This window comes from Amia ocellicauda, chromosome 19 (genome assembly GCF_036373705.1).
Source record: "Amia ocellicauda isolate fAmiCal2 chromosome 19, fAmiCal2.hap1, whole genome shotgun sequence".
NCBI lineage: Eukaryota > Metazoa > Chordata > Actinopteri > Amiiformes > Amiidae > Amia > Amia ocellicauda.
The window spans coordinates 16138067-16157347 of record NC_089868.1 but is presented as its reverse complement, the minus strand read 5'-3'; the positions used below and the strand labels follow the sequence as shown (position 1 = coordinate 16157347).

Below are 19281 nucleotides of genomic sequence, written 5' to 3'. Positions count from 1 at the left end.
CCAGTGGGTCTTTATCAAAGCATGACATGACACTTCACTAAGAGCAATTCAAAAGCATTCAAGTATTTTTTTAGGAGTTTTAAAACAAAGACGTATTTAATGTAGAGGGCAGCTTTCCCACAAAAAAAAAAATCCCAAAACTTTAGAATGGCTAAGAAGCTTACAGGATGTTATCACTTTGATTGGCACATCACATTAAATGCTCTGTGCAATCTCACGGCTGCCAGCAGTTACCAAAATGGGTATCAATGTTAAGCTGGTAATAACTCTTTTTCTCCTTGAGCAAATGCTATGACAAACTAACGAGTTTGTCGGGGCTGACTCCCAGCTACAGTGTGAACGGTTTAATCTCGCCTCAGGGCTTCAGCAGGTAAATGCTTAGAATAAAAGACAAACCAACGAAAAACAGGCAGGACATTCAATAACATATATTTGTGTGTACCAGCAAAATATGAATTAGCATTATTTCAAATGTTATTATGTCTTCTACTTTGGATATCTGTTGACCTGAAACATTCATAACATCTTCTTTGAATGAACTATTTAGATAATCTTTACAACATAGAAACTGTGCATTTTTTTTTTTACAAGCAAGTTACACGTATTAAAGCACAAATATGAAAAATACATGACACTCCGGATCATTATGCATGTGTACCTTTTTGGGATTGTTAAATCCTGGCTTGCAGAATTGCCGGTAGTATTCCCAGTAGCTCTTGTTGTATCTGTAAGCATACTGCATGTCTAAGTAGGTGGCAAACCTGTCTGGGCACTTGGAAACACATAGCTAGGGAAAACACAAAGAAAAAAAGCTTGTTAAACATTTGAAATGACAAGTTGGTAATATAATTAATTTACAAGAGCATTAATAGACATTACAGCAACTCTATTAGTAAACACAATGCAAACACTATCTTCCATTTGCAGTAGCATTTTAACCTTTATAGATTTTTTGCCTCCCTGTGCTTTGTAGGCGATGGAAAAATGAAAATGTATCTGAGAAAAACAACTCTTATTGTATTCCACAGCACTGTACTCCACAGTAGATATGAATCAATAGAAGTATATCATACTTCAATTACTTGCAGTGTACTGTAGATTCAGCTTGTCCCATTACTAGCAGTACTAGCTTTGCTCCATTCAAAATGCGAGTAAATTAAATGTCGGAGAGTACTGTATACCCCTTACCTGTGTGGTCGGGCACTGTAGGTTTATTAAGACTGCAGGACTGGCGCATTTCAAAATGTTGAAGTAGAATAATATGGCTTTGTTTCTGTGGGGCAGATAAACAAACTGGTTCAATCCATTTAGCTCCTTCACTACCTTTTATGCAATTACAAAACTCCAGTAATACAGCGCACCTCAATACAGGTGCCAGGGTTATTATTATACAGTCACAGTACTTACAACATCGATCAGATCAAGAATTCATTTCTTAGTTGTTCACAGCTGGCTATATAAACTGGGATTCTAGTAATTCAGTTTATTATGCATTTTGATCAAATTCTTCTTTCACAGTATTCCCCAGGCAGGCTCCGTTTCATTCGTAATTTGACAACAGACTAGCGAGCTTTGAGACAGAAAACAACTAAGGTTCAGACATCTCACCAATAGATGTCAGTAAAGAACATCATACAGCACGCACACACCTATATGGACTGTAACTATGAAATGGCACTGTTAGTTATGGATTATTATTTAATCTGGGTGTCCACAATTATTTTTGTCATTGTGGCTGGCATGTTTGGTGTGTTAACATGTTTTCATATGTCTGTAATTGCAATTATTTTAATATTTATTTTATTCTTTTGTCATTGTCTGTCATCCATTCCTGTGAGCTGGATTGTGGATAGCTATTCTTTAATATTAGATCATTGCCGTTGTTTACCGATTTTCCATATAATTTGAAACTATAATTTCTATATATTATTTTACTTAAAAAGCATTCATTCATTATTTGTACCACTATGCATTTGCACACATGATTTAAAATAAGGGCTCCATCCTTCCTAGTACAGCTCTTCAAACAGCAGAGACGTAATGAGAGAGCAGGATTGTTAATGCAATTTGGACAGCATGCAGGGGATGATGTTTCTGTGGGGAAATAGTAATTAAAAAAACATAGCCTGTGAGAAATTACTGCAAAAGTCAGTAATGACAAATTGGCGAGAGCTGGTATTCCCAATTTTCAACTGTGAAAGTAAAATCTACACTCTCTTCTTCCTAAAATTCCCCAAATACCTAAATGACAGTTTAACTGAAAGTGTGAAACTTTTTATAATGGATAGACACTGCAGTGCATGAGTAATGCCATTCATAACTCACATTACAGTGTTCCTTCGGTCTTTCAGACGGTGACAAATATGCCTTTACTTACTTGTGTTTATCTCAAGTTGAAGACTGTTCAAAGTGCCAATTCAGATGAAAGGGACATTTATTACTGACAAAACCCACATAAAAATGTAATAAACCTAAATAACTTGCATCATTTATCTTCATTCTAAGGACATATATCAAGCAATCAAAAATAACAACATTAACACTTGCTTTTAAATGTAAATGTTTGGATTAATCTGGACTACAAGCCATATTGGCACATAACCTATTTGCTTTCTACATCACCAGAGGGGAAAATAAAACTAAAAAATAAAGGCAGCCTCGAGGTCAAGGCACCACTGCGGGCACAAGCTGCCGAGATGATGGTTTCCACACTGACCTGCTATGACCTTGTTCCGAACTGGCAATGTTATTATCTGTGCTGAAGTTCTGCTCATCTATCAGCGCATCGGCTCATCCTTCACATTCAACCTCTCCATCACGTTCCCCGAGACAACTCTTAATAACAGTGGGTTGGACTGCCCTGGAGAGTTTCTCTTTATTGATCTCTCTCTCTAACAGCGATGCCAGCTCAAAGAACGAATACCATCCCCTTCTCTGACCCATGGAAGGCCGACTGAATGCACAACACTTCCCAAATGTCCCAGTACAGCTAAAGTATTTGAGAGATATTGGTATTAAATATCAAAAGCTGAAAAATCTACCAGCAGATATCAAATCTAGTTTTCCTTTTCGATGTGGAAGAAAAACTGTGCACTTTTTTCTTTAAGTGTTACTTTCAGATATCAAGGAAGTCTAAACTGATAGATCTACATGGTTAATTTGGGAAGTTGAATAGGGTACAGGTTTATAATAGATGAAAGACAATGCCTGGATCTTGGTTGAGTACCAAGGAAGTAAGTCACCAGCATTTGGATTTGGAACAGCTCTCAGCTTTTTAATTGTGAGAGTACGGCCGAGCGGGACTAGGCCGTTAGACGGAGCTCATTTATTGCCGCCGCCTATGGATCACGGTAGAGTCCCCCGCAATGCAAAGTTCATGAGGAAAATAAAATGAGGAATATCTGAAGTCCCTGATCCACGGAAGAACCCTTCTGTTATGCTGGGAAATTAATCAGTCCAATATTTTCTCTAGCAATTTTTTTATTTAATGGAACGTTAGCCCAGCCTCGGCTCATTACTGGGGGACAAAGGTATTCATCAAAATAATGAGATCCGTTCCAAGGTAATTATCCAAGGGGAAAAAAAAAAAAAAAAATGTTATGAGGGGGGAAAAAAGCTAAATGATACCTAGTCATTTCCAAACGCCTGCCCGTATTATACGTTCATTATTAATGAGCTGCCTACTTTGTACCGTGTATATTGTACTGCCTCCGAAAAGGGGCTTATACATTTTTTTTTCCAATTAAGAAACATAATAAAAAGGTTGAATTTATTATATAACTTGTTGAAAGGGTATCTCTTACAAAAGTTCTTAATAAATATTGAGATAATACTTTAAGCCAGAGAGAACAATCTAAACATTTGATATATACCTGTTCTGGTTACACACGTTAAATTACTTGTTATGATTATTTTGCTGAAGATGTGATGGGCAAGTTGGCACAGGTACTAAAACGATACTATAAAATGGCACCTTTCTTCTACATAATCTGCAATCTGCAAAGAATGCAACAAAATCAATAACTACAATTACTCATGAGAAAGGTGTCAGCGCTTTGTTTACTACAGTGCCTCCTTAATTCTCTGACATTTAGGACTTTATGTTGTTCTTGTTTAATACATACAAATAAATTAATACAATGTATGATTATGCAGTGATGGGGGTGGTAGTGCTTTGTGTGCGTGTGTGTGTGTGTGTGTTTGGGGAGCGGTGATGACAAATAAAAGGTTTCAAAGATGCTTAGGTTTAATTCAATAATTCAGTCAACTCCAGTATTTATTTTCTTTAATTAAAAAACACAAAACGGATAACAAGTGGATAACCAGAGTCTTTATATGTGGCATAACTGTTCTGTCAGGAGAATACAGATGCCTAAGTAAGCATAAAGAGAAAGTGAGGTTGACCTAACACACGGAGTATTGCATTAGGGAATGTTAAAAATAAACTACATTGCATTTTGCTGAGCACAATACTTCATCATATCCACGAGCCACAGTCTTCAATACTAGCAAACATAGCATTCTCAAGAGAACGCCAGATACCTGTAAAGAGAGCTGTGGAAAGGACTATTTATCAAAGGCTGAATGAGGTTGTAAATGGTTCCTTTAGTTCCTTAGTACTTACGCATTCGGGGTGCCTTGCTGGCCACAGAACTGCCCATAGCTGTCAGTTGGGTACACCACTTTCCTAGGGTCTCCATGTATCCAGGCTACATAGAAAAAGAAAAGTTATTGATTGTGTCAATCAACTGTGGTCAATGGCAGGATGTCTTTCGTGAGTGGGCATACACCTTTATACATCTTATTTTAACCTTTGTTGGGAGGGTTTTGTTAGAATACAGCCAGCATTGATTTTCTTTTTTCTACAAGCAGACCATTCCTTAATGAAATTACCCCAGGGATGAGGTCATCCTCCGAGGAAAAGAATGCCCTCCCACTTGGTTTTGCAGTTGCTAGATTATTTAATTAAGTGCCTGAAGGATAGCGTGATGCAGCCCAGAAGAAAATGAAATAAAGTAAAATAAAAACCCCACGAGTTTCATCGGAGACTCGGTAAACTAAGGAAGCAAATTAAACAAGAAATGAACAGGGCAAATTAATAACACCTGTTTCTTACGTGTCTTCCCCCATTAACTTTCATATGATACCCACTTTATTTTAGGGATTATTTTTCCCAGTATTCAGGGTGAGAAATTGCACAATGGAGGCTTAAAAGCTTTATGTTAAATCTGTCCTTAAAGAATAAACATGTTTTGTGAAACATGCATACAAATCACACGATGGCGAGATGCAGTGAATATATTTTACTTTTCCCCCCTTCTTTCTCTCTCTCTCTCTCTCTCTCTCTCTCTCAAAATACATTATGGTTTACGTTGTTTTGATTTTTTAATTGTGCAAAAGCCACGTGCCCTACAAATAACATGACGACAACCATCAGTGTGTGCTAGCACTTAATTCCTCCTGGTTAATGTGATCCAGCATGATTCATAGGCCCCTTCAATCTCCATGTGGCAGAGGAAGAGCTGTGGAGCTGGCCGCCCCTGACAGCTGCTGACATGTGCTCTGGTCATGCTCTCTGGGCCGGGCCACGGTGCCGGGCCCCACACGCCTGTCAGCTCCCTCCCAGAGGTAGCCGCTGAAGAGGCATGCAGTCCTGTGGCGGCCCGTGTCATCCATGTCACCATCACAGACCCCCCACCCTCCCCTTCTCTTCCTGCCAATCATATTTCAGTCAGCATAGGGAAGGACACGCTAGCCGTTGAAATCAGACGTGTAAACTACCAAGTTTCCAGCTCTGGAGGCAATGCAGAATACTACCAGAGAAATGTCACAGCACCGGTTTGATCTTAGCAGTTCCCTCAACGAGGAGAAAGACTAGCTGGGCTATGATTGGGGGCATGTATCGAAGGTGTTGCATGCAGTCAACGTGCAGTCCGAGCTGGTCGGTGTGGGTATAGACTTAGACATGACAAGTTCCTTGTACATGGTGGGACCTTTGTTTTTCAATTATTAAAGACCGATGTTCTTTATTTGTACACTTTCAGGAGAGAAAAAGCGTGAATGTTTGAAAGCATTTTGTGTGAGAATCAATACTACATTTTTTACCACTGCAGCGATGCACTTCAATTTGCAGAAGTGTGCTGAAGAGGACCTTTCAGACCGTGGTATTTCTCACTCGTACGTCTGGAAAAAAACAATAAGCCCCAGGATACAGATGCCTTTTATGCTCCGAAATGTAACCAAACTTTTTTACAGAAGAAGAGCATCTGTTTACAGCACGTCTACATTCCTCAGTGTCAAACCGATTCACAAACCTTTTTACGGCTTGGTTTATTCTCTCTCTTTAACACAACGTCCACACAGGCCTGTGAACTAGGCTGTCGACAATCCGACACATTATTGGTTGGTTAGCTGGACACACACACTGGCAGAAATCCTCGAGGGGAAGGCGTACATTCATTGTGTAATCTACCTCGAAATTAGCAATGTCGGACGATATATCAGTCTTTCTTTTTCTGAAACTAGAGCTCAGCCAAAAGTGGGTTATAGAATATGGATGGCTGGATGAATGAATGAACTCTTCTTAAATCCCTGAACTCTGCCAAATGCCGTCTCTTTCTCTGGCTTGCTGTGAAAAAGTGGCCTGCACAACCCCTGAAGGATCCCCAGTGTACAGCAGACAGGCATTCCCACTGAGAGCTGTCTTCTGCTGCTGATGCAGAGAGGAATGCCTGGCCCGATCGGGGAAGAGAAGTTGATTATTACTGAAAAACACAGTCCAAAAGTTCCAATTAATATTTCACTGTTTTGGGGGTTCTCTGGTACTTCACCCAATTAAGCATAAAACAGAATTAATTACATAAATTTAGTCTTATTAAGGTCTGTGATGAAAAAGAATCCATGATAAATGCATTTCCAGGGACGGGATGGCCTAATCTGTTGGGTTGTATGCCATCAGATTAGTGTCATTTAAATGCCAGTTCAGGAAGGTTTAGTGCAGTTTGTTTGTTTAAGTTTCTCCTTAATGATACAACATTAACAATCTTCAAAAAGGAGTAATAAATTAGACAGCATGGCAATGCAGATTAGTACACGTGCTTCTGAGCTATTAGCTGCTATTAACATTAAGGTACTTTCCCAGTAGAGAGCGGGGGATACATCTACACAATTTACCACGTCCAGCACAGTGCAGGAGCTGCTTTCTATTCGTTGCTGCATTTTACCATCTGTGGATATGACACACTACAAACTGAATAGCTCCATCTATATTTTGTGCCTTGTTATCTACTTCACACAATTATTTTGGATCTACCGGGCTTCCTTAAGGAAATAGAGACACTTACTCCCTGAACTAGCCTAACACGTCACAGACCTTTCCATAGAAAAGAGCACATCATAAATTCTCTGTTTTATCTATGAATGTTTTATCTTTAATGCAATTTATTCAGATCAAATGCAGGCTCACATTCTTGAGTTTATCCCACACCCACTATTCCTGCTCTGAAAAACAGTTGCTCAGTAGAAAATGTGCATTTGAACTCAAACTCCTACATGGAACAACCATTACTAAATATACAAAATGATAAAACCTATTAGGCATTTTCAAACTGGTGCTGTGTTCGCTTAAATACACAGCAGACCAATGTAAATCCAAACTAATGGGCGACAGGGAATACAGTTGGTTGGTTTTCCAGTTGACTAACCTCTTTACATCGAATGTTGTGCCTCTTACACAGACGTGCACAAACAACTTCAGCAGTTTGGACACACGAGCCTTAGTCTTACCTCATACAAGTTAACAGCGGGTTTAACAGACCTCGATAAGCACCAGTCTTGGACTTCCCTACTTAAAGAAACATTGGGCAGTCCAAGACTAGTTTTAAATGGTGACTGAAAGCAGCTCTGGTTAACGTTGGGTAATTTAGGACTAATGCTCATCTTTGTCTGTGAAAGCAGCCCTAGATACAGATTTTAATTTAATTTAAATTACACTTCTATGGGGTTACATGCATGGTCTACATTCCAATGTTTTGTTTTGTATTTTCCAATAAAATAGAGCATATTCCTGGGTTATAATTTACTACACTTAAGTCATTAACTGTTGTTTACTTCAGTAAATGTAATATATATATATATATATATATATATATATATATATATATATATATATATATATATATATATATATATATATATATATTGTTCAGTCTTTATATCCTTAAAAGGTTTCTGAAAAAAATATTTGGGCGTGCTCTGTGAAGAATACGTGTTTGATGTCACTCTCGGATCAGGTGCATACAGGCAGACGTCTAAGAGTGTGAATAACAATCGAACCTTGCTTTGTATTATGTACCATACAACCCAAAAATGTTGTCGCTGTTGTCCACACATTTGCTTTTACAACAACGCAAATAAAGGTTGCCAGGCGGCTGACGTCTTTTCCGAAAGTAAGCTTCAGACGTAATCCAAATCCCAAGGTGCTGGCTGAGTGAGATGGGTTGTGATATCACTGCCGATTTCATTTGTTTTGTCTGGAGAAGGAGGCTGGGGGGCTCTTAATGGATTGAGATCATTCTGAACTGCCAGAAACTATGTCAAGTTGTTTCATCATAGCTTCACCATTAAGTGCCCCTAGCGAAATAGTTATTACAATGAAAAAGGGGAAAAAAAAGTTACTTAAGAGTATAATAAAATAGCAGATTGGACTGAAATGCTGAGAATGGAGGAAACATCTTTGGGGATGGTGATGCCTTTACATTTTCAAGCATATGATTCACAGATTTCTGCAACATTTTCAGCAAATTCATCTGCTTGTGTGAATTGTATGCCGGGGAATCCTGGAGGCATCAGCTGCTAACGGCCGCTTCTCCAACTGCTGCAGAAAAGCCGCCTGCTTCACTCTCACCACTAACCGAGAGATCAAGTACAGTTTGTGAGACACAGAAAACACCCCACAAAACAATGCTTTAATGGTAGATATTAAAGTATATTTGACAAGTTTGGGAATTTCTGAATAAAAGCCTTGAAAGACACAATTAGCTAATCAGACGGGAACTATTATTTGTCGAACGCAATCAAAATCAAAAGTACACAATGCCATATAATTGAACCTGTAAGACTATTTCACCGCACACTAATTATTGCCATTTCTTTAAAACAATTTACAAATGATGGGTTTTACCTTACATAGCATTGCGATTGCACTTAATCAACAGTCGCAGATTTAATGCATGCCGACTGCCTGGCCCAAGCATAAAATAATGAACACACAACAGTAGTATATCCTCTTTTTCTCATTACATTACATCTATATAACAAATCCTGCCTAAACACTGACTGTAGTGAACAGACTTAATACAGACCACAGTTCACAGAGCCCGACAATACTGTACCCTTCCTTAGTCACAACTCTTAAGATTCACAACCAGTGGGGCTAAGACTTCTACAACTGTCTTCTGATGGCATTAAAAAAAAGCTTTGTGTATTCCTACTTCTTGAACAGTACAGGACTGTAAACCATAATCAGGCATTGAGCATCTTGCAAGATCAATGCACTGTATCAGTGTTTTCATTCATCATACATGACTTTTCCATAAGGGCCACTAAATGGAACAGCTGTGTTGAAAGCTCCTTTGATCTGAAGGAGAAAGTAAAGGGAGAAATGCTTTGCCGTGCAGAGTTTTGGACATTAAATATTAAGGTGCTTTCCCAGTAGAAAACCGGGGATACATCTACACAATTTTCCACATCCAGGGGCTGCAGTACAGTAGTGGCTTTATCTTTTCTTTTTTTGATCTTCATTACTGCGCTTCACTGTCTGTGGGTTTGACGCACACTACAAGTTCAATTGTTCAATATATTTTACTCCACCTTTTTGCCCTCACATACAATTATTTTTCACTATAGTGTATCATTAAAGTGAAAAAAGCCCCCTTCACTACCTTAACAGTCTCCCCAAGGTTTAAATCATGGCATTCCATAGGAAACTGCACAATATAGATTTATTCATGTTTTATCTATGGATATTGGTTCTTGAATTGTTTTTGCACAATTCATTTAGATGATATGCATGTTTATGTTCTTGAGTTTGACTAAAACACCTACTCCTCCTGATCTGAAGAACAGTTATTCAGCAGGGATGTGCTTTTGAATTGAACCTCCTACTCACTGAACAATATCACACTCTTGAACACAAAACCTGCTACCTATGCACATCAGGCAGAATTTAATCAAACAAAATGTGTATTCATTGATTGGGAGTGTTTGAACAGTGATCTTATTATATTTGTATATATTTGTGTAATTTTAGATAATGTCACTTTTTTTTTAGCTGCCCACAGCTATTGGAATGTTAGAATTGGGTAAAGTGCAAGTAATTCATTATTCATTCATGTTAAAATTATTAAAATGTCCCCATCAAATAAATTAAACAAATCAGTAGCGCGATATATGAGGTAAACAAACCTGTTAAGCTTTTGCAAAAAGCAGGTAGTCTCATTACTGGATTATTGAAGTGAAATACTGGGAAGAGAGTGATTTCATCTTTAAAGACTGTATGATGTAACTGGTTGTAATAGGTTTACTCACCAACAGTTCCCAAAGCAATGTAGCCCAAGATAACAATCACAAAGATTACGCAGCAGACCACATCAGTACAGTTCCTGAAGAAGACACAAGAAAAACAAATCAGATCATCTCTTTTATCTTGACAGTACTTGATATCATAAACATTCAGATTGCCATTGCCGAATCAAAACCAGAAATTATTTTCTGTAGTTTTACGGTTATACAACATTTTGAATGACCAAAAAAAATCAATAGGCTGTAGCTTTTATCTACACTACCTACAAAAGACAGGATAAAAATGGTTATTGGTATATGGTATATATGGTTATAAACCTTGGAATAACAAATTCTTTTGAATTCACGTATGTAAACAAAAATGTATTGTGTCCATTTTCTTCTATTGACAAGATAAAATGGCCGATATATAATCAAGAAATAAAAGACTACTATGATCAAAGCTGTAAGAACCCAACATAAAAAATACATTTAAAGATACTGAGGCAAGAAGACACACACTCATAGTCAATTTAAAAGATGCCTATTTTGTATGGAATCTGAGGTCTCCTTCATCCTACTTTTCTGAGTGCCAACTAGAACCCACGCAAATAAATAAAAGATGTTTGCATAAAGTAAAAAAAGGATCTAGAAATGATTAGTATTGTTCATAATAACTAAAATGAATCCTTGAAAAACTTGAACGACGCATTTTCAACCTATATTAAAACAGTAAATTATTTCCACTGTTCTTGATAGGAGAGCCGAATGTAACAATGAAAGCAATGCAGGATGCTCATTATTCCTCTTAAAACATGAAAGGGAGAGAGAAACAGAAGGAATCATGCCTTTAGAATTTTTAATAAGGCACATTAACCCTAACAATCTGTTTCATTTTCCTCAGAGACTTCAAAATCCTGTTGTCTTTATGTAGGTCACTTCCTTTTATTTTCTTGATCACAATTACTTATGTCAAGTGCGTCTCCACAACTGAGTTTTCGAGCCTTTAAAGGAGAGGTTCACAGGGAGGCTTCGCCCCAAGCAGACAAGCACGGCAAGTAGGTTTCTGAAGAACTGTCACTTCATAACTAGAGAGTCCTCCGCAGGTCTCAACACCCTCTCCTGCCCTTAATCTTTCCAAGGCCAAACGCAGGGGGGAAGAACTTGAGTGGCAATGGTATGTTCACTGTATAAGAGTCTCATGCCTTCTGTGTCCTATGGTCTTCAAGGTGGAAAAACAATTTTACACTGTGATTTAGTCTAATGTTGAATCTGGTTTGGCTTTATGATCTGGGTATGCGTTTTGTTTTCTCTGTAAATAATTGGGAGTCACCGGTGCAAGACAGTCAGTTGGTACCCTTCATTCACCACCTGAGAATAAAAGACAGGGGTTCGGTTATATGGATGTGTGCAGGTTTTCAGACACTACCGATTTGGACTTCAAATGTGAGTTTCCAGCCATAGTCAATTATCACAGCAAAGTATGGCAGATCAATCATTTTGAGAGTGTTAAACGGAGCGTGATATTTAAGCGTAGTCCTGACATTGCCAGCTATGAACCATCACTACTTTTCCCATAGTGAATTGGTGCAAGACTACCTACCAAAGTCTATTTTTTCTAGAGCTCCTATCACGCAAGGCTTACAGATCCAAACAAAGTATCCAATATAAGTAATCTCTCTCTATTACGTGAACAATGAATCCACTTTTCTGTCCCCGTCAGATGACCCGTTCTCTCCAGGCAGAGTTTGAAAGCCTTGTCAGTCCGAAAATTACCCACTGATCCGAGCTAATACAACAAATCATACAAGTCCATCGCTGTGGAGGCAAAGCTGCTGATCTCTATGCGACCCGTGTCACATGTCTGCTATCCAAACAGATTGGAGTCGTGTCAGCTCAGTCCTAAACCACACAGACAACCATGTGATGTGGACAATAAAAACACAAGCCGATACGAAGCTGATCAAGATCGGCCTAAATTCACACACCAGCACCAGCACAACCATTTCATTCATTTGCGCTCATTTGGGCCCAACGACTAATTTAGCAAATTCAATTTTCAATGTTGGTATTGGTTGAGTACCAATATGAAAACTTCTCTGGAGGGGGTAAATAAGAATCCAGGAGAGGGCCCGAAATAATGACATGACATTCACTAACTTATCTGTTTTTGGTTTGGTTTTCATTTTCAATTTGAATGCCATGATTAAACGCAACCAAAAATATATATATTGCTAATAAAACCAATCTGTAAAATTGAATTGTGCTGAGGCAAAATCTAAAGAAATCAAACTGAAGCACCACTCTCCTTGCACCACGAAGACTCAGAGAAAATGTTCCCTGAAGAATATTATAGTGGATGTGTCTGTTTTTGAACCATACTTTCTGAAAGACTGCCTTCGATTGTAAACATGAAGCAGGTTTTGTGGCACAATTCCAGTTTTCTGTAAGAGGAAAGACTGTTTTCGACAAAAATGAATAGTTAATGGATTCTGAATTGAAAGAAGTCCATGGACACTGGTCTGAATCTTCCCGCAGTGCATATTTTCTAAAGGCCAAGTGATCGATTGAGACGATCATTACCTTTAATCAGGGTGATATTTTATCTTTCCATTTTGTATAGAGCGATAACCCTTTTATCACCCAATTATTGCCTGACTGCTCCAAAAAGAGAGCTGGAAAAACAGGAAATCTATATGACATTGACTCTCTGACTTTATCTGTGAGGATTTCTCCTTTTTTGTTATTGAAAAGAACATCTAACTTCACATAATCCCAAAAGGACATTAAATTGACATTAAGTCTTCAACAATTACAAATGTTTCTCACATTAACAGTTAACAAAATGTTACTAATTATATTTCAATTGTGTGGCTATGGTTCTTTATCACAGTTAGACATTGTGAACATAATTTATCACAATAGTAGCTTCACCAGGTTAAACTACAATGGCTTATTTGATTAAATTCAAGGTTGTCTAGATATGACAATGTTTTACAGATTTTATTGTGGTTCAATGCATTTTTGCATTGTGTGGGAAAATCCTTGTGGTTCCTACTTATGTGTGTTAATGCCTACTAATACCAAGTCCAAAGATGTACAAGGTATCCCAAAGGCACCGGTATTTTTGTGCTATTACAGAAATTTCTGCAAGTGCGTTACTAATATAGGGAAAAATTGAATCTTTGGTGGGCTGCATTACATACTTCTTTGAGAAACTCTAACATTAATATATGGGTAATGGGAAGAAAAATAAAAAAAATACATACACTGAGAGAAACAGAGAACTACTTAAGATTCTCAAGTGGGTTTCAATTTCTTTTATATTGAGATTACACAGTTTAAGAAAAAAACTTTAAAATGCACTTTTAAATTGATACAAAAATCAAAAGGAAATCTGCCTGACCTTAAATCACCTAGTAACCATTTCCTTTGATGAGGAAGCTACGTGATTAATTGTCTCAGGGCTGTAGGGATGAGGACAATGCATCTGGTAAGAGATATACTGAGGCTCAGACACTAGGTCATGGCCAACTGTAGACAATACTGACTGAGCTTAATAAAATTCCCCTGCCACAAACAAGTGCAGTGTCCTCTGTCACTCTCCCCTGTAGGACGCATAATACCTAACAGGAAAATAAGCTGATTTAATTTGATAATAAAGCAGATCATCTGTATTCCACTGAACCAACTTGTTTTAATCTCTCTGCCCTCAAAGGAAATGCACCAAATAAAATGGTATGATGTGAACATACAGGCTATGATTTTTACACCAGTTTGCAAAAACAACCAAATGCATATATTTAGTGACAAGACAACATTTTCATTCAGTCAGACTTGGTGGGGTTAAAAATGGATGAATTACTCATAAGAACTACACATGGGATTATCTATAGTTAGTGAGAAACTGATTTAAAAAACTAGAAGTATGAATTCACTATTACTGATAACTACACCTGTCTGAACAACTCCCCAAAGCAGTGTTAATGACTAATACACATAGGGGACACTGAAACTAATTAATTTGTGTCAGAAAGAATTCTTAAACATAGAGTTATTCCTTACATCGGTAATTCTCAAAATTGGGATCAGGGACAATTACACTACACTAATTTAATGCATAAGGGATAAACAGCATATTTTTCAGGTTTGGTATGGAGCATTTTGGGCACAATTGAATTTGTATGTTTTTCAACTAATATTACCCTGTAACAATCCTTGTGTAAATCATTTCAATTAACCAGAAATTGTCAAGGAAAAAGTACACCCAGATTGTTCCTATGTATTTAAAGCTCTCTGTAAAGCAGTCAAGATTCCTGGTATTTTGGTGTCTTTATCAAGCTGTTTTATTCAGAGAATGTTAAGCTCCAGACATGAGCTCAATCATTAAATTAGCTATGAGAAAGTACAGTGTCATATCAGGCCGTCAGTGCATGCCCACACACTCGCCCGCTGTGCTGTGTGTTACAGGTTAAAAATATAGACAACGAGTGAGGTTTATGATGGCTTTTTAAGTTTTAAGCCCTCGGCTCCCTGTCACAACAATAAGATGGTGGCTGTGAAGTTCTTAATTGACATTTAGAAAAAGGAAATCTCTGTCTATTCTGAAAGCCTGAGCTACTTGGCCAAAGACTACTAGAAATGTTCGTTTATTTACATTTACACTGTACCTTACAGTGATCTTTGAACAAATTCGTCTGTGTGTTACAATAAATGTTGTCAAATGATGTGTTAAACATTCAGATAAGCATCACAAATTATTATTATTACCACTATGTGTCATTTCAAATTAAACCAGGAGTAGTGGCTGTGCTACCCTGCTGTGTCGAGCGCTCATTGATTTACAGTAGAGGGACCAGCACATCTGACACTGATTTTTCTTGGGGGTTCTTTGTGATTGACGGAGGTTAATTAAGCGCTTTGTGAAAAGAACAGATTATTCAATATTTTACCGATTGTTCCACGCACACATTCTCTGTGGGCAATGAATGCTTCTTCAAATATTTAATTAGCATGGAAGGTGGGGGATTTTTAATTAAATAACCCCTCTAAGGTTATGCAACTACGTGACAAAGTTTAATACACATTGCCTTATTCGCAGTTCAAAAAGCTTGCATTCAGTATAGACCAGCAAACAAAGCCTTGAGTTAAAAACATCCTTTTGCGCTATTGACAAGCAAACAGATTTAATTAATATCTTTCTACTTGAGGGTAATGGATACAATTTCAAGCACATGAATATAACTGAAGATTCAGGGCGGGGGAAGCTTGAACACCATGCTACCCTTGTCCTGCAGCTCAGCCTGAGCAATCAAAGAATGGGTTCATGTAGGTCATGTTTACAGAGAAAAGCAGGGCAAGCTGGGTTCACACCTCCTATTGAGACTTCGAGTTAAGGCTGGCCTTGAGTGCTCACTATTTCTACAGAAGTAAACATATTTGAAAAGACAAGTGGAATCAAGACAAGAAAACCAATACTTTTTCTTAAAACTGAAGCAATCCAAAGCGATTGGGCTTGCTTGTTTGGCTTCACGGCAGGCTGTCATGGACACACACAGCAAACACAGAGAGTCTGCAAAATCAGAAAAGCTCCACAGAAGGCTTTTCAATATCACTGCTATTAACACATAGCAGGCAGAGCTTTAACTGCATTTTTCCAAACTTGTGTTGGGAACACTTGCCTGGCCAAATGCTGGTAATGCGACATCTGAGAAGCAGAAGTTCTTCCTTACAAACCATGTTCCCTATGATCAGTAAGACTAACTGCCCAATTAAGGTCACCAACAGACTATGACGGATGGTGCACGTTTGTATTATTATTATTGTTATTATTACACAGGAAGGACAAAATCTCTTTTGTAAGTTCACTACAGATGTTCATTTTTCCAGGCCTTATACACCTCAGCCAATTAAATACATTTAATGCAGGGAGCAACTCAAGTCTGACTGGCTGCTGGAAGAGGATGTAGCAACCCAGTAGGAGATTGGGTAGATAAGCATCGCAGGTTCAGCAGGACATCATGAACATACTTGGGCACAGTGGCTGAACAGACTCAATCTGCCGAGATGCTGCTGCCGCCGCTGTCTCCACCTGGGGACAACAGGATTCATGATGCCAATGGCACCATCTATCAAGCCTGGATGGTGGATGACTGCTTACAGAGCATGACAGTCTCTTTGTGTCATCTTCTTGCTCATCCCAGCCCTCTGATCTCATTCCCACTGAGCATCCGGGGGATAGATTTAAAAATGGAATGCTAGTGCCACACAAGAGGACTTTGTCATGATATGATGATTACCATAGGAGCCAATGGTCACATCAACAGCCTCTATGCATGTTATTGACTGTTTACTACGGTGGTTCTCTTTGCTTTTCTCTGACATTCTAATCCTACAGCAATGAAATATGAATTTAAAAACAAAATCATTGACACTCCTCACCTTCCTAACAAAACATGCGCAAATAACGGTGTATAAATAGTTTGAAATAGGTTCAAGAGAATAATTTTACTCCCGATTGCCTACACAATAATGACAGATCAAGTGCCTTCCTCATTACGGTCCTCAGGTCTCCTAATTGCTGTTCAATAACTATAAAGTGTGGTGTTATCACCACTTCATTGCAGGTGCCATATTTGGCACACAATGCCATTTAATTTTGTACATCCTTCATCTTATTGATTACATTTCATTAAAAAAGGGAAATCAAATGGAAACCTCATTCACAGTTTAAGGGTTGACTAGACCTTTTTAAAAAAATTGAATTTCACCGCTTCCAAGGTTTATTGCTCCAGTCACGAGAGGGAAAGCTAAATTCACTGGACAACTGGTTAAGTCTTAATAGCCTGACTACATCAGGGTTGGTCATACAACCAGCTCCTTAAATTATATGATGGGACTAATGACTAGGTAAGGAGGCAGCTGTATCACAGTCCTACAGTGGAACAGATTGGATGCTCTGGGATTTGAAAACCCATGCCCTCTCTCTGGTGTCAATACAGCAAATAGTCAGAATTGCAGGAGCGTTGTAAACATGTTGTTGTAATCCCAGAATCCCACTGGCAGGAAAATGTAGGGAACATTATCAATTTCAGCTGTCAGATATTCATTCATCAATCCCATGAATTTTTTACATTTTACCCTTTATACAGCTGGCCATTTACTGGAGCAGTCTAGGTAAAGTACCTTGCTCAAGGGTACAACAGCAGTGCCCCCCACCTGGGATTGAACCCACAACCCTCTGTCCAGAGCCCTAACCACTACTCCACACTACTGCCCAAAATGTTCACAAATATCTTAAGAAATTAATTTTATAACAGTGCCAACAATATTTGCACTAAAAACCTTTATTTGACAGCTAGGTAGATGACTATGCATTCTGTCCAAGTACATTGTACAAATTCACTGGATACTCAAGTACCAAACATTTAATACAAGTGTCTTAGCAATCCAATTTAGAAATATTGCATCTAGCCTTCAGTATGTTATTATAGAAACATTCACTGTGTTATTATTCTAGAAAACAAAATCCGTTTCTCACAGATAAATCAATTTCCTTGGGAGAGTCATTGTTACTATGTCATTAGTCTAAATGTTTCTTCTGATTGCAAGACTAAAACGAAACCAGTGCTGATATTGTGTATAATAATAAAAAAAAAACACAAGGGACAGGAGTCTTTTCCATGGGTTTTGTGACAAGCGGCAACAATAGCTTCTGTGTTCAGAAACAAGCTAAAAAAGATGCCTTTCAGATTTTACAGTGCTGAGGACTGAAATACTCTTCTGATAGCTATAGCTAGAGATGGTTACTTTGGCTGGTGCAGAATTCTCCTTTGTGACGAAAGAAGCCCAAAACACCAGCGATCCAGGACATTAAAGTTAATTAGAATCAAGGTCACGGATATATCACCATATATCACGGCTGAAACTGAAGAATTGTCTCAGAAATACAACTCATGAGAAGGCAGTAAAATCTCGCCAAGTAAGACAATCTGTAACAGGGGCATTTATCATATGCATTTATCAAACCACTGGTTTAACAGTTTTATTAAATCCTTCATTCATATACAATACAGCAGATAAGTAGATCAGTAAATCCCTGCATGTTACCAACAGACGTCGGTGGAATTTCAGGACATTTTGTAAGAAACAGAACTGACTATAATTAGATGTGCCATTCGTTGGTGAACATTAAGTGACAGAGACTGAATTAAACAATTAAAAAAAAAAAAAAAAAAGAGGTTTTGTGACTAAAAATAAACAAACGTTTCAATTTAAAGTCAAGACAGGGACTGCTTATCCACCTAATCCATATACATAACAGCCGAGTTACACAGGCACTGAAGCTCTCACTCCTTGAGATGAGGTCAATCTATCAGCACTGTCACCTGAGTGTTCGGTATTACGAGAGCTTCTGAAGAACTTTATGACATTAGATAAACGTATTTCATACAGTGCAATAAAAATAAACCTCTTTCATTCTCTAGGCATGAAGGTGAATAATTGGCAGTTCACATGCGTGTTTCTCAGAAACGTGCACCATGCTGGCTTTAATGAAGGGCTGACGGTGCCTCGGACACCCGGACAGTGAGCAAACAATTTTCCAAGCCACCAACGTTGACTTCAGATCCGAACAGTGTGGTTCCCTTCGGGGGATTGCACTCGGCAGGGCAATAACCTGGCAGCGACAGATCGACTTGATTCAGGTCAATTAGCTTTCAT

At 38.2% G+C, this 19281-nt stretch overlaps 1 protein-coding gene across 5 annotated transcripts in view; it reads right to left on the bottom strand.

Annotated features, from left to right (window-relative positions):
• The window catches only part of slc44a5b (solute carrier family 44 member 5b), a 90272-nt gene that overhangs the window by 16524 nt on the left and 54467 nt on the right, over positions 1 to 19281 (bottom strand). For all 5 annotated transcript variants that reach the window (XM_066691685.1, XM_066691686.1, XM_066691688.1 and 2 more), the window contains exons 3-6: positions 10588 to 10661; positions 4625 to 4709; positions 1189 to 1273; positions 659 to 787 (exon numbers count right to left, since the gene is read on the bottom strand). In XM_066691685.1, the coding sequence (XP_066547782.1) occupies positions 659 to 787; positions 1189 to 1273; positions 4625 to 4709; positions 10588 to 10661 (373 nt within the window). The remainder of the gene's footprint in view (positions 1 to 658; positions 788 to 1188; positions 1274 to 4624; positions 4710 to 10587; positions 10662 to 19281) is intronic.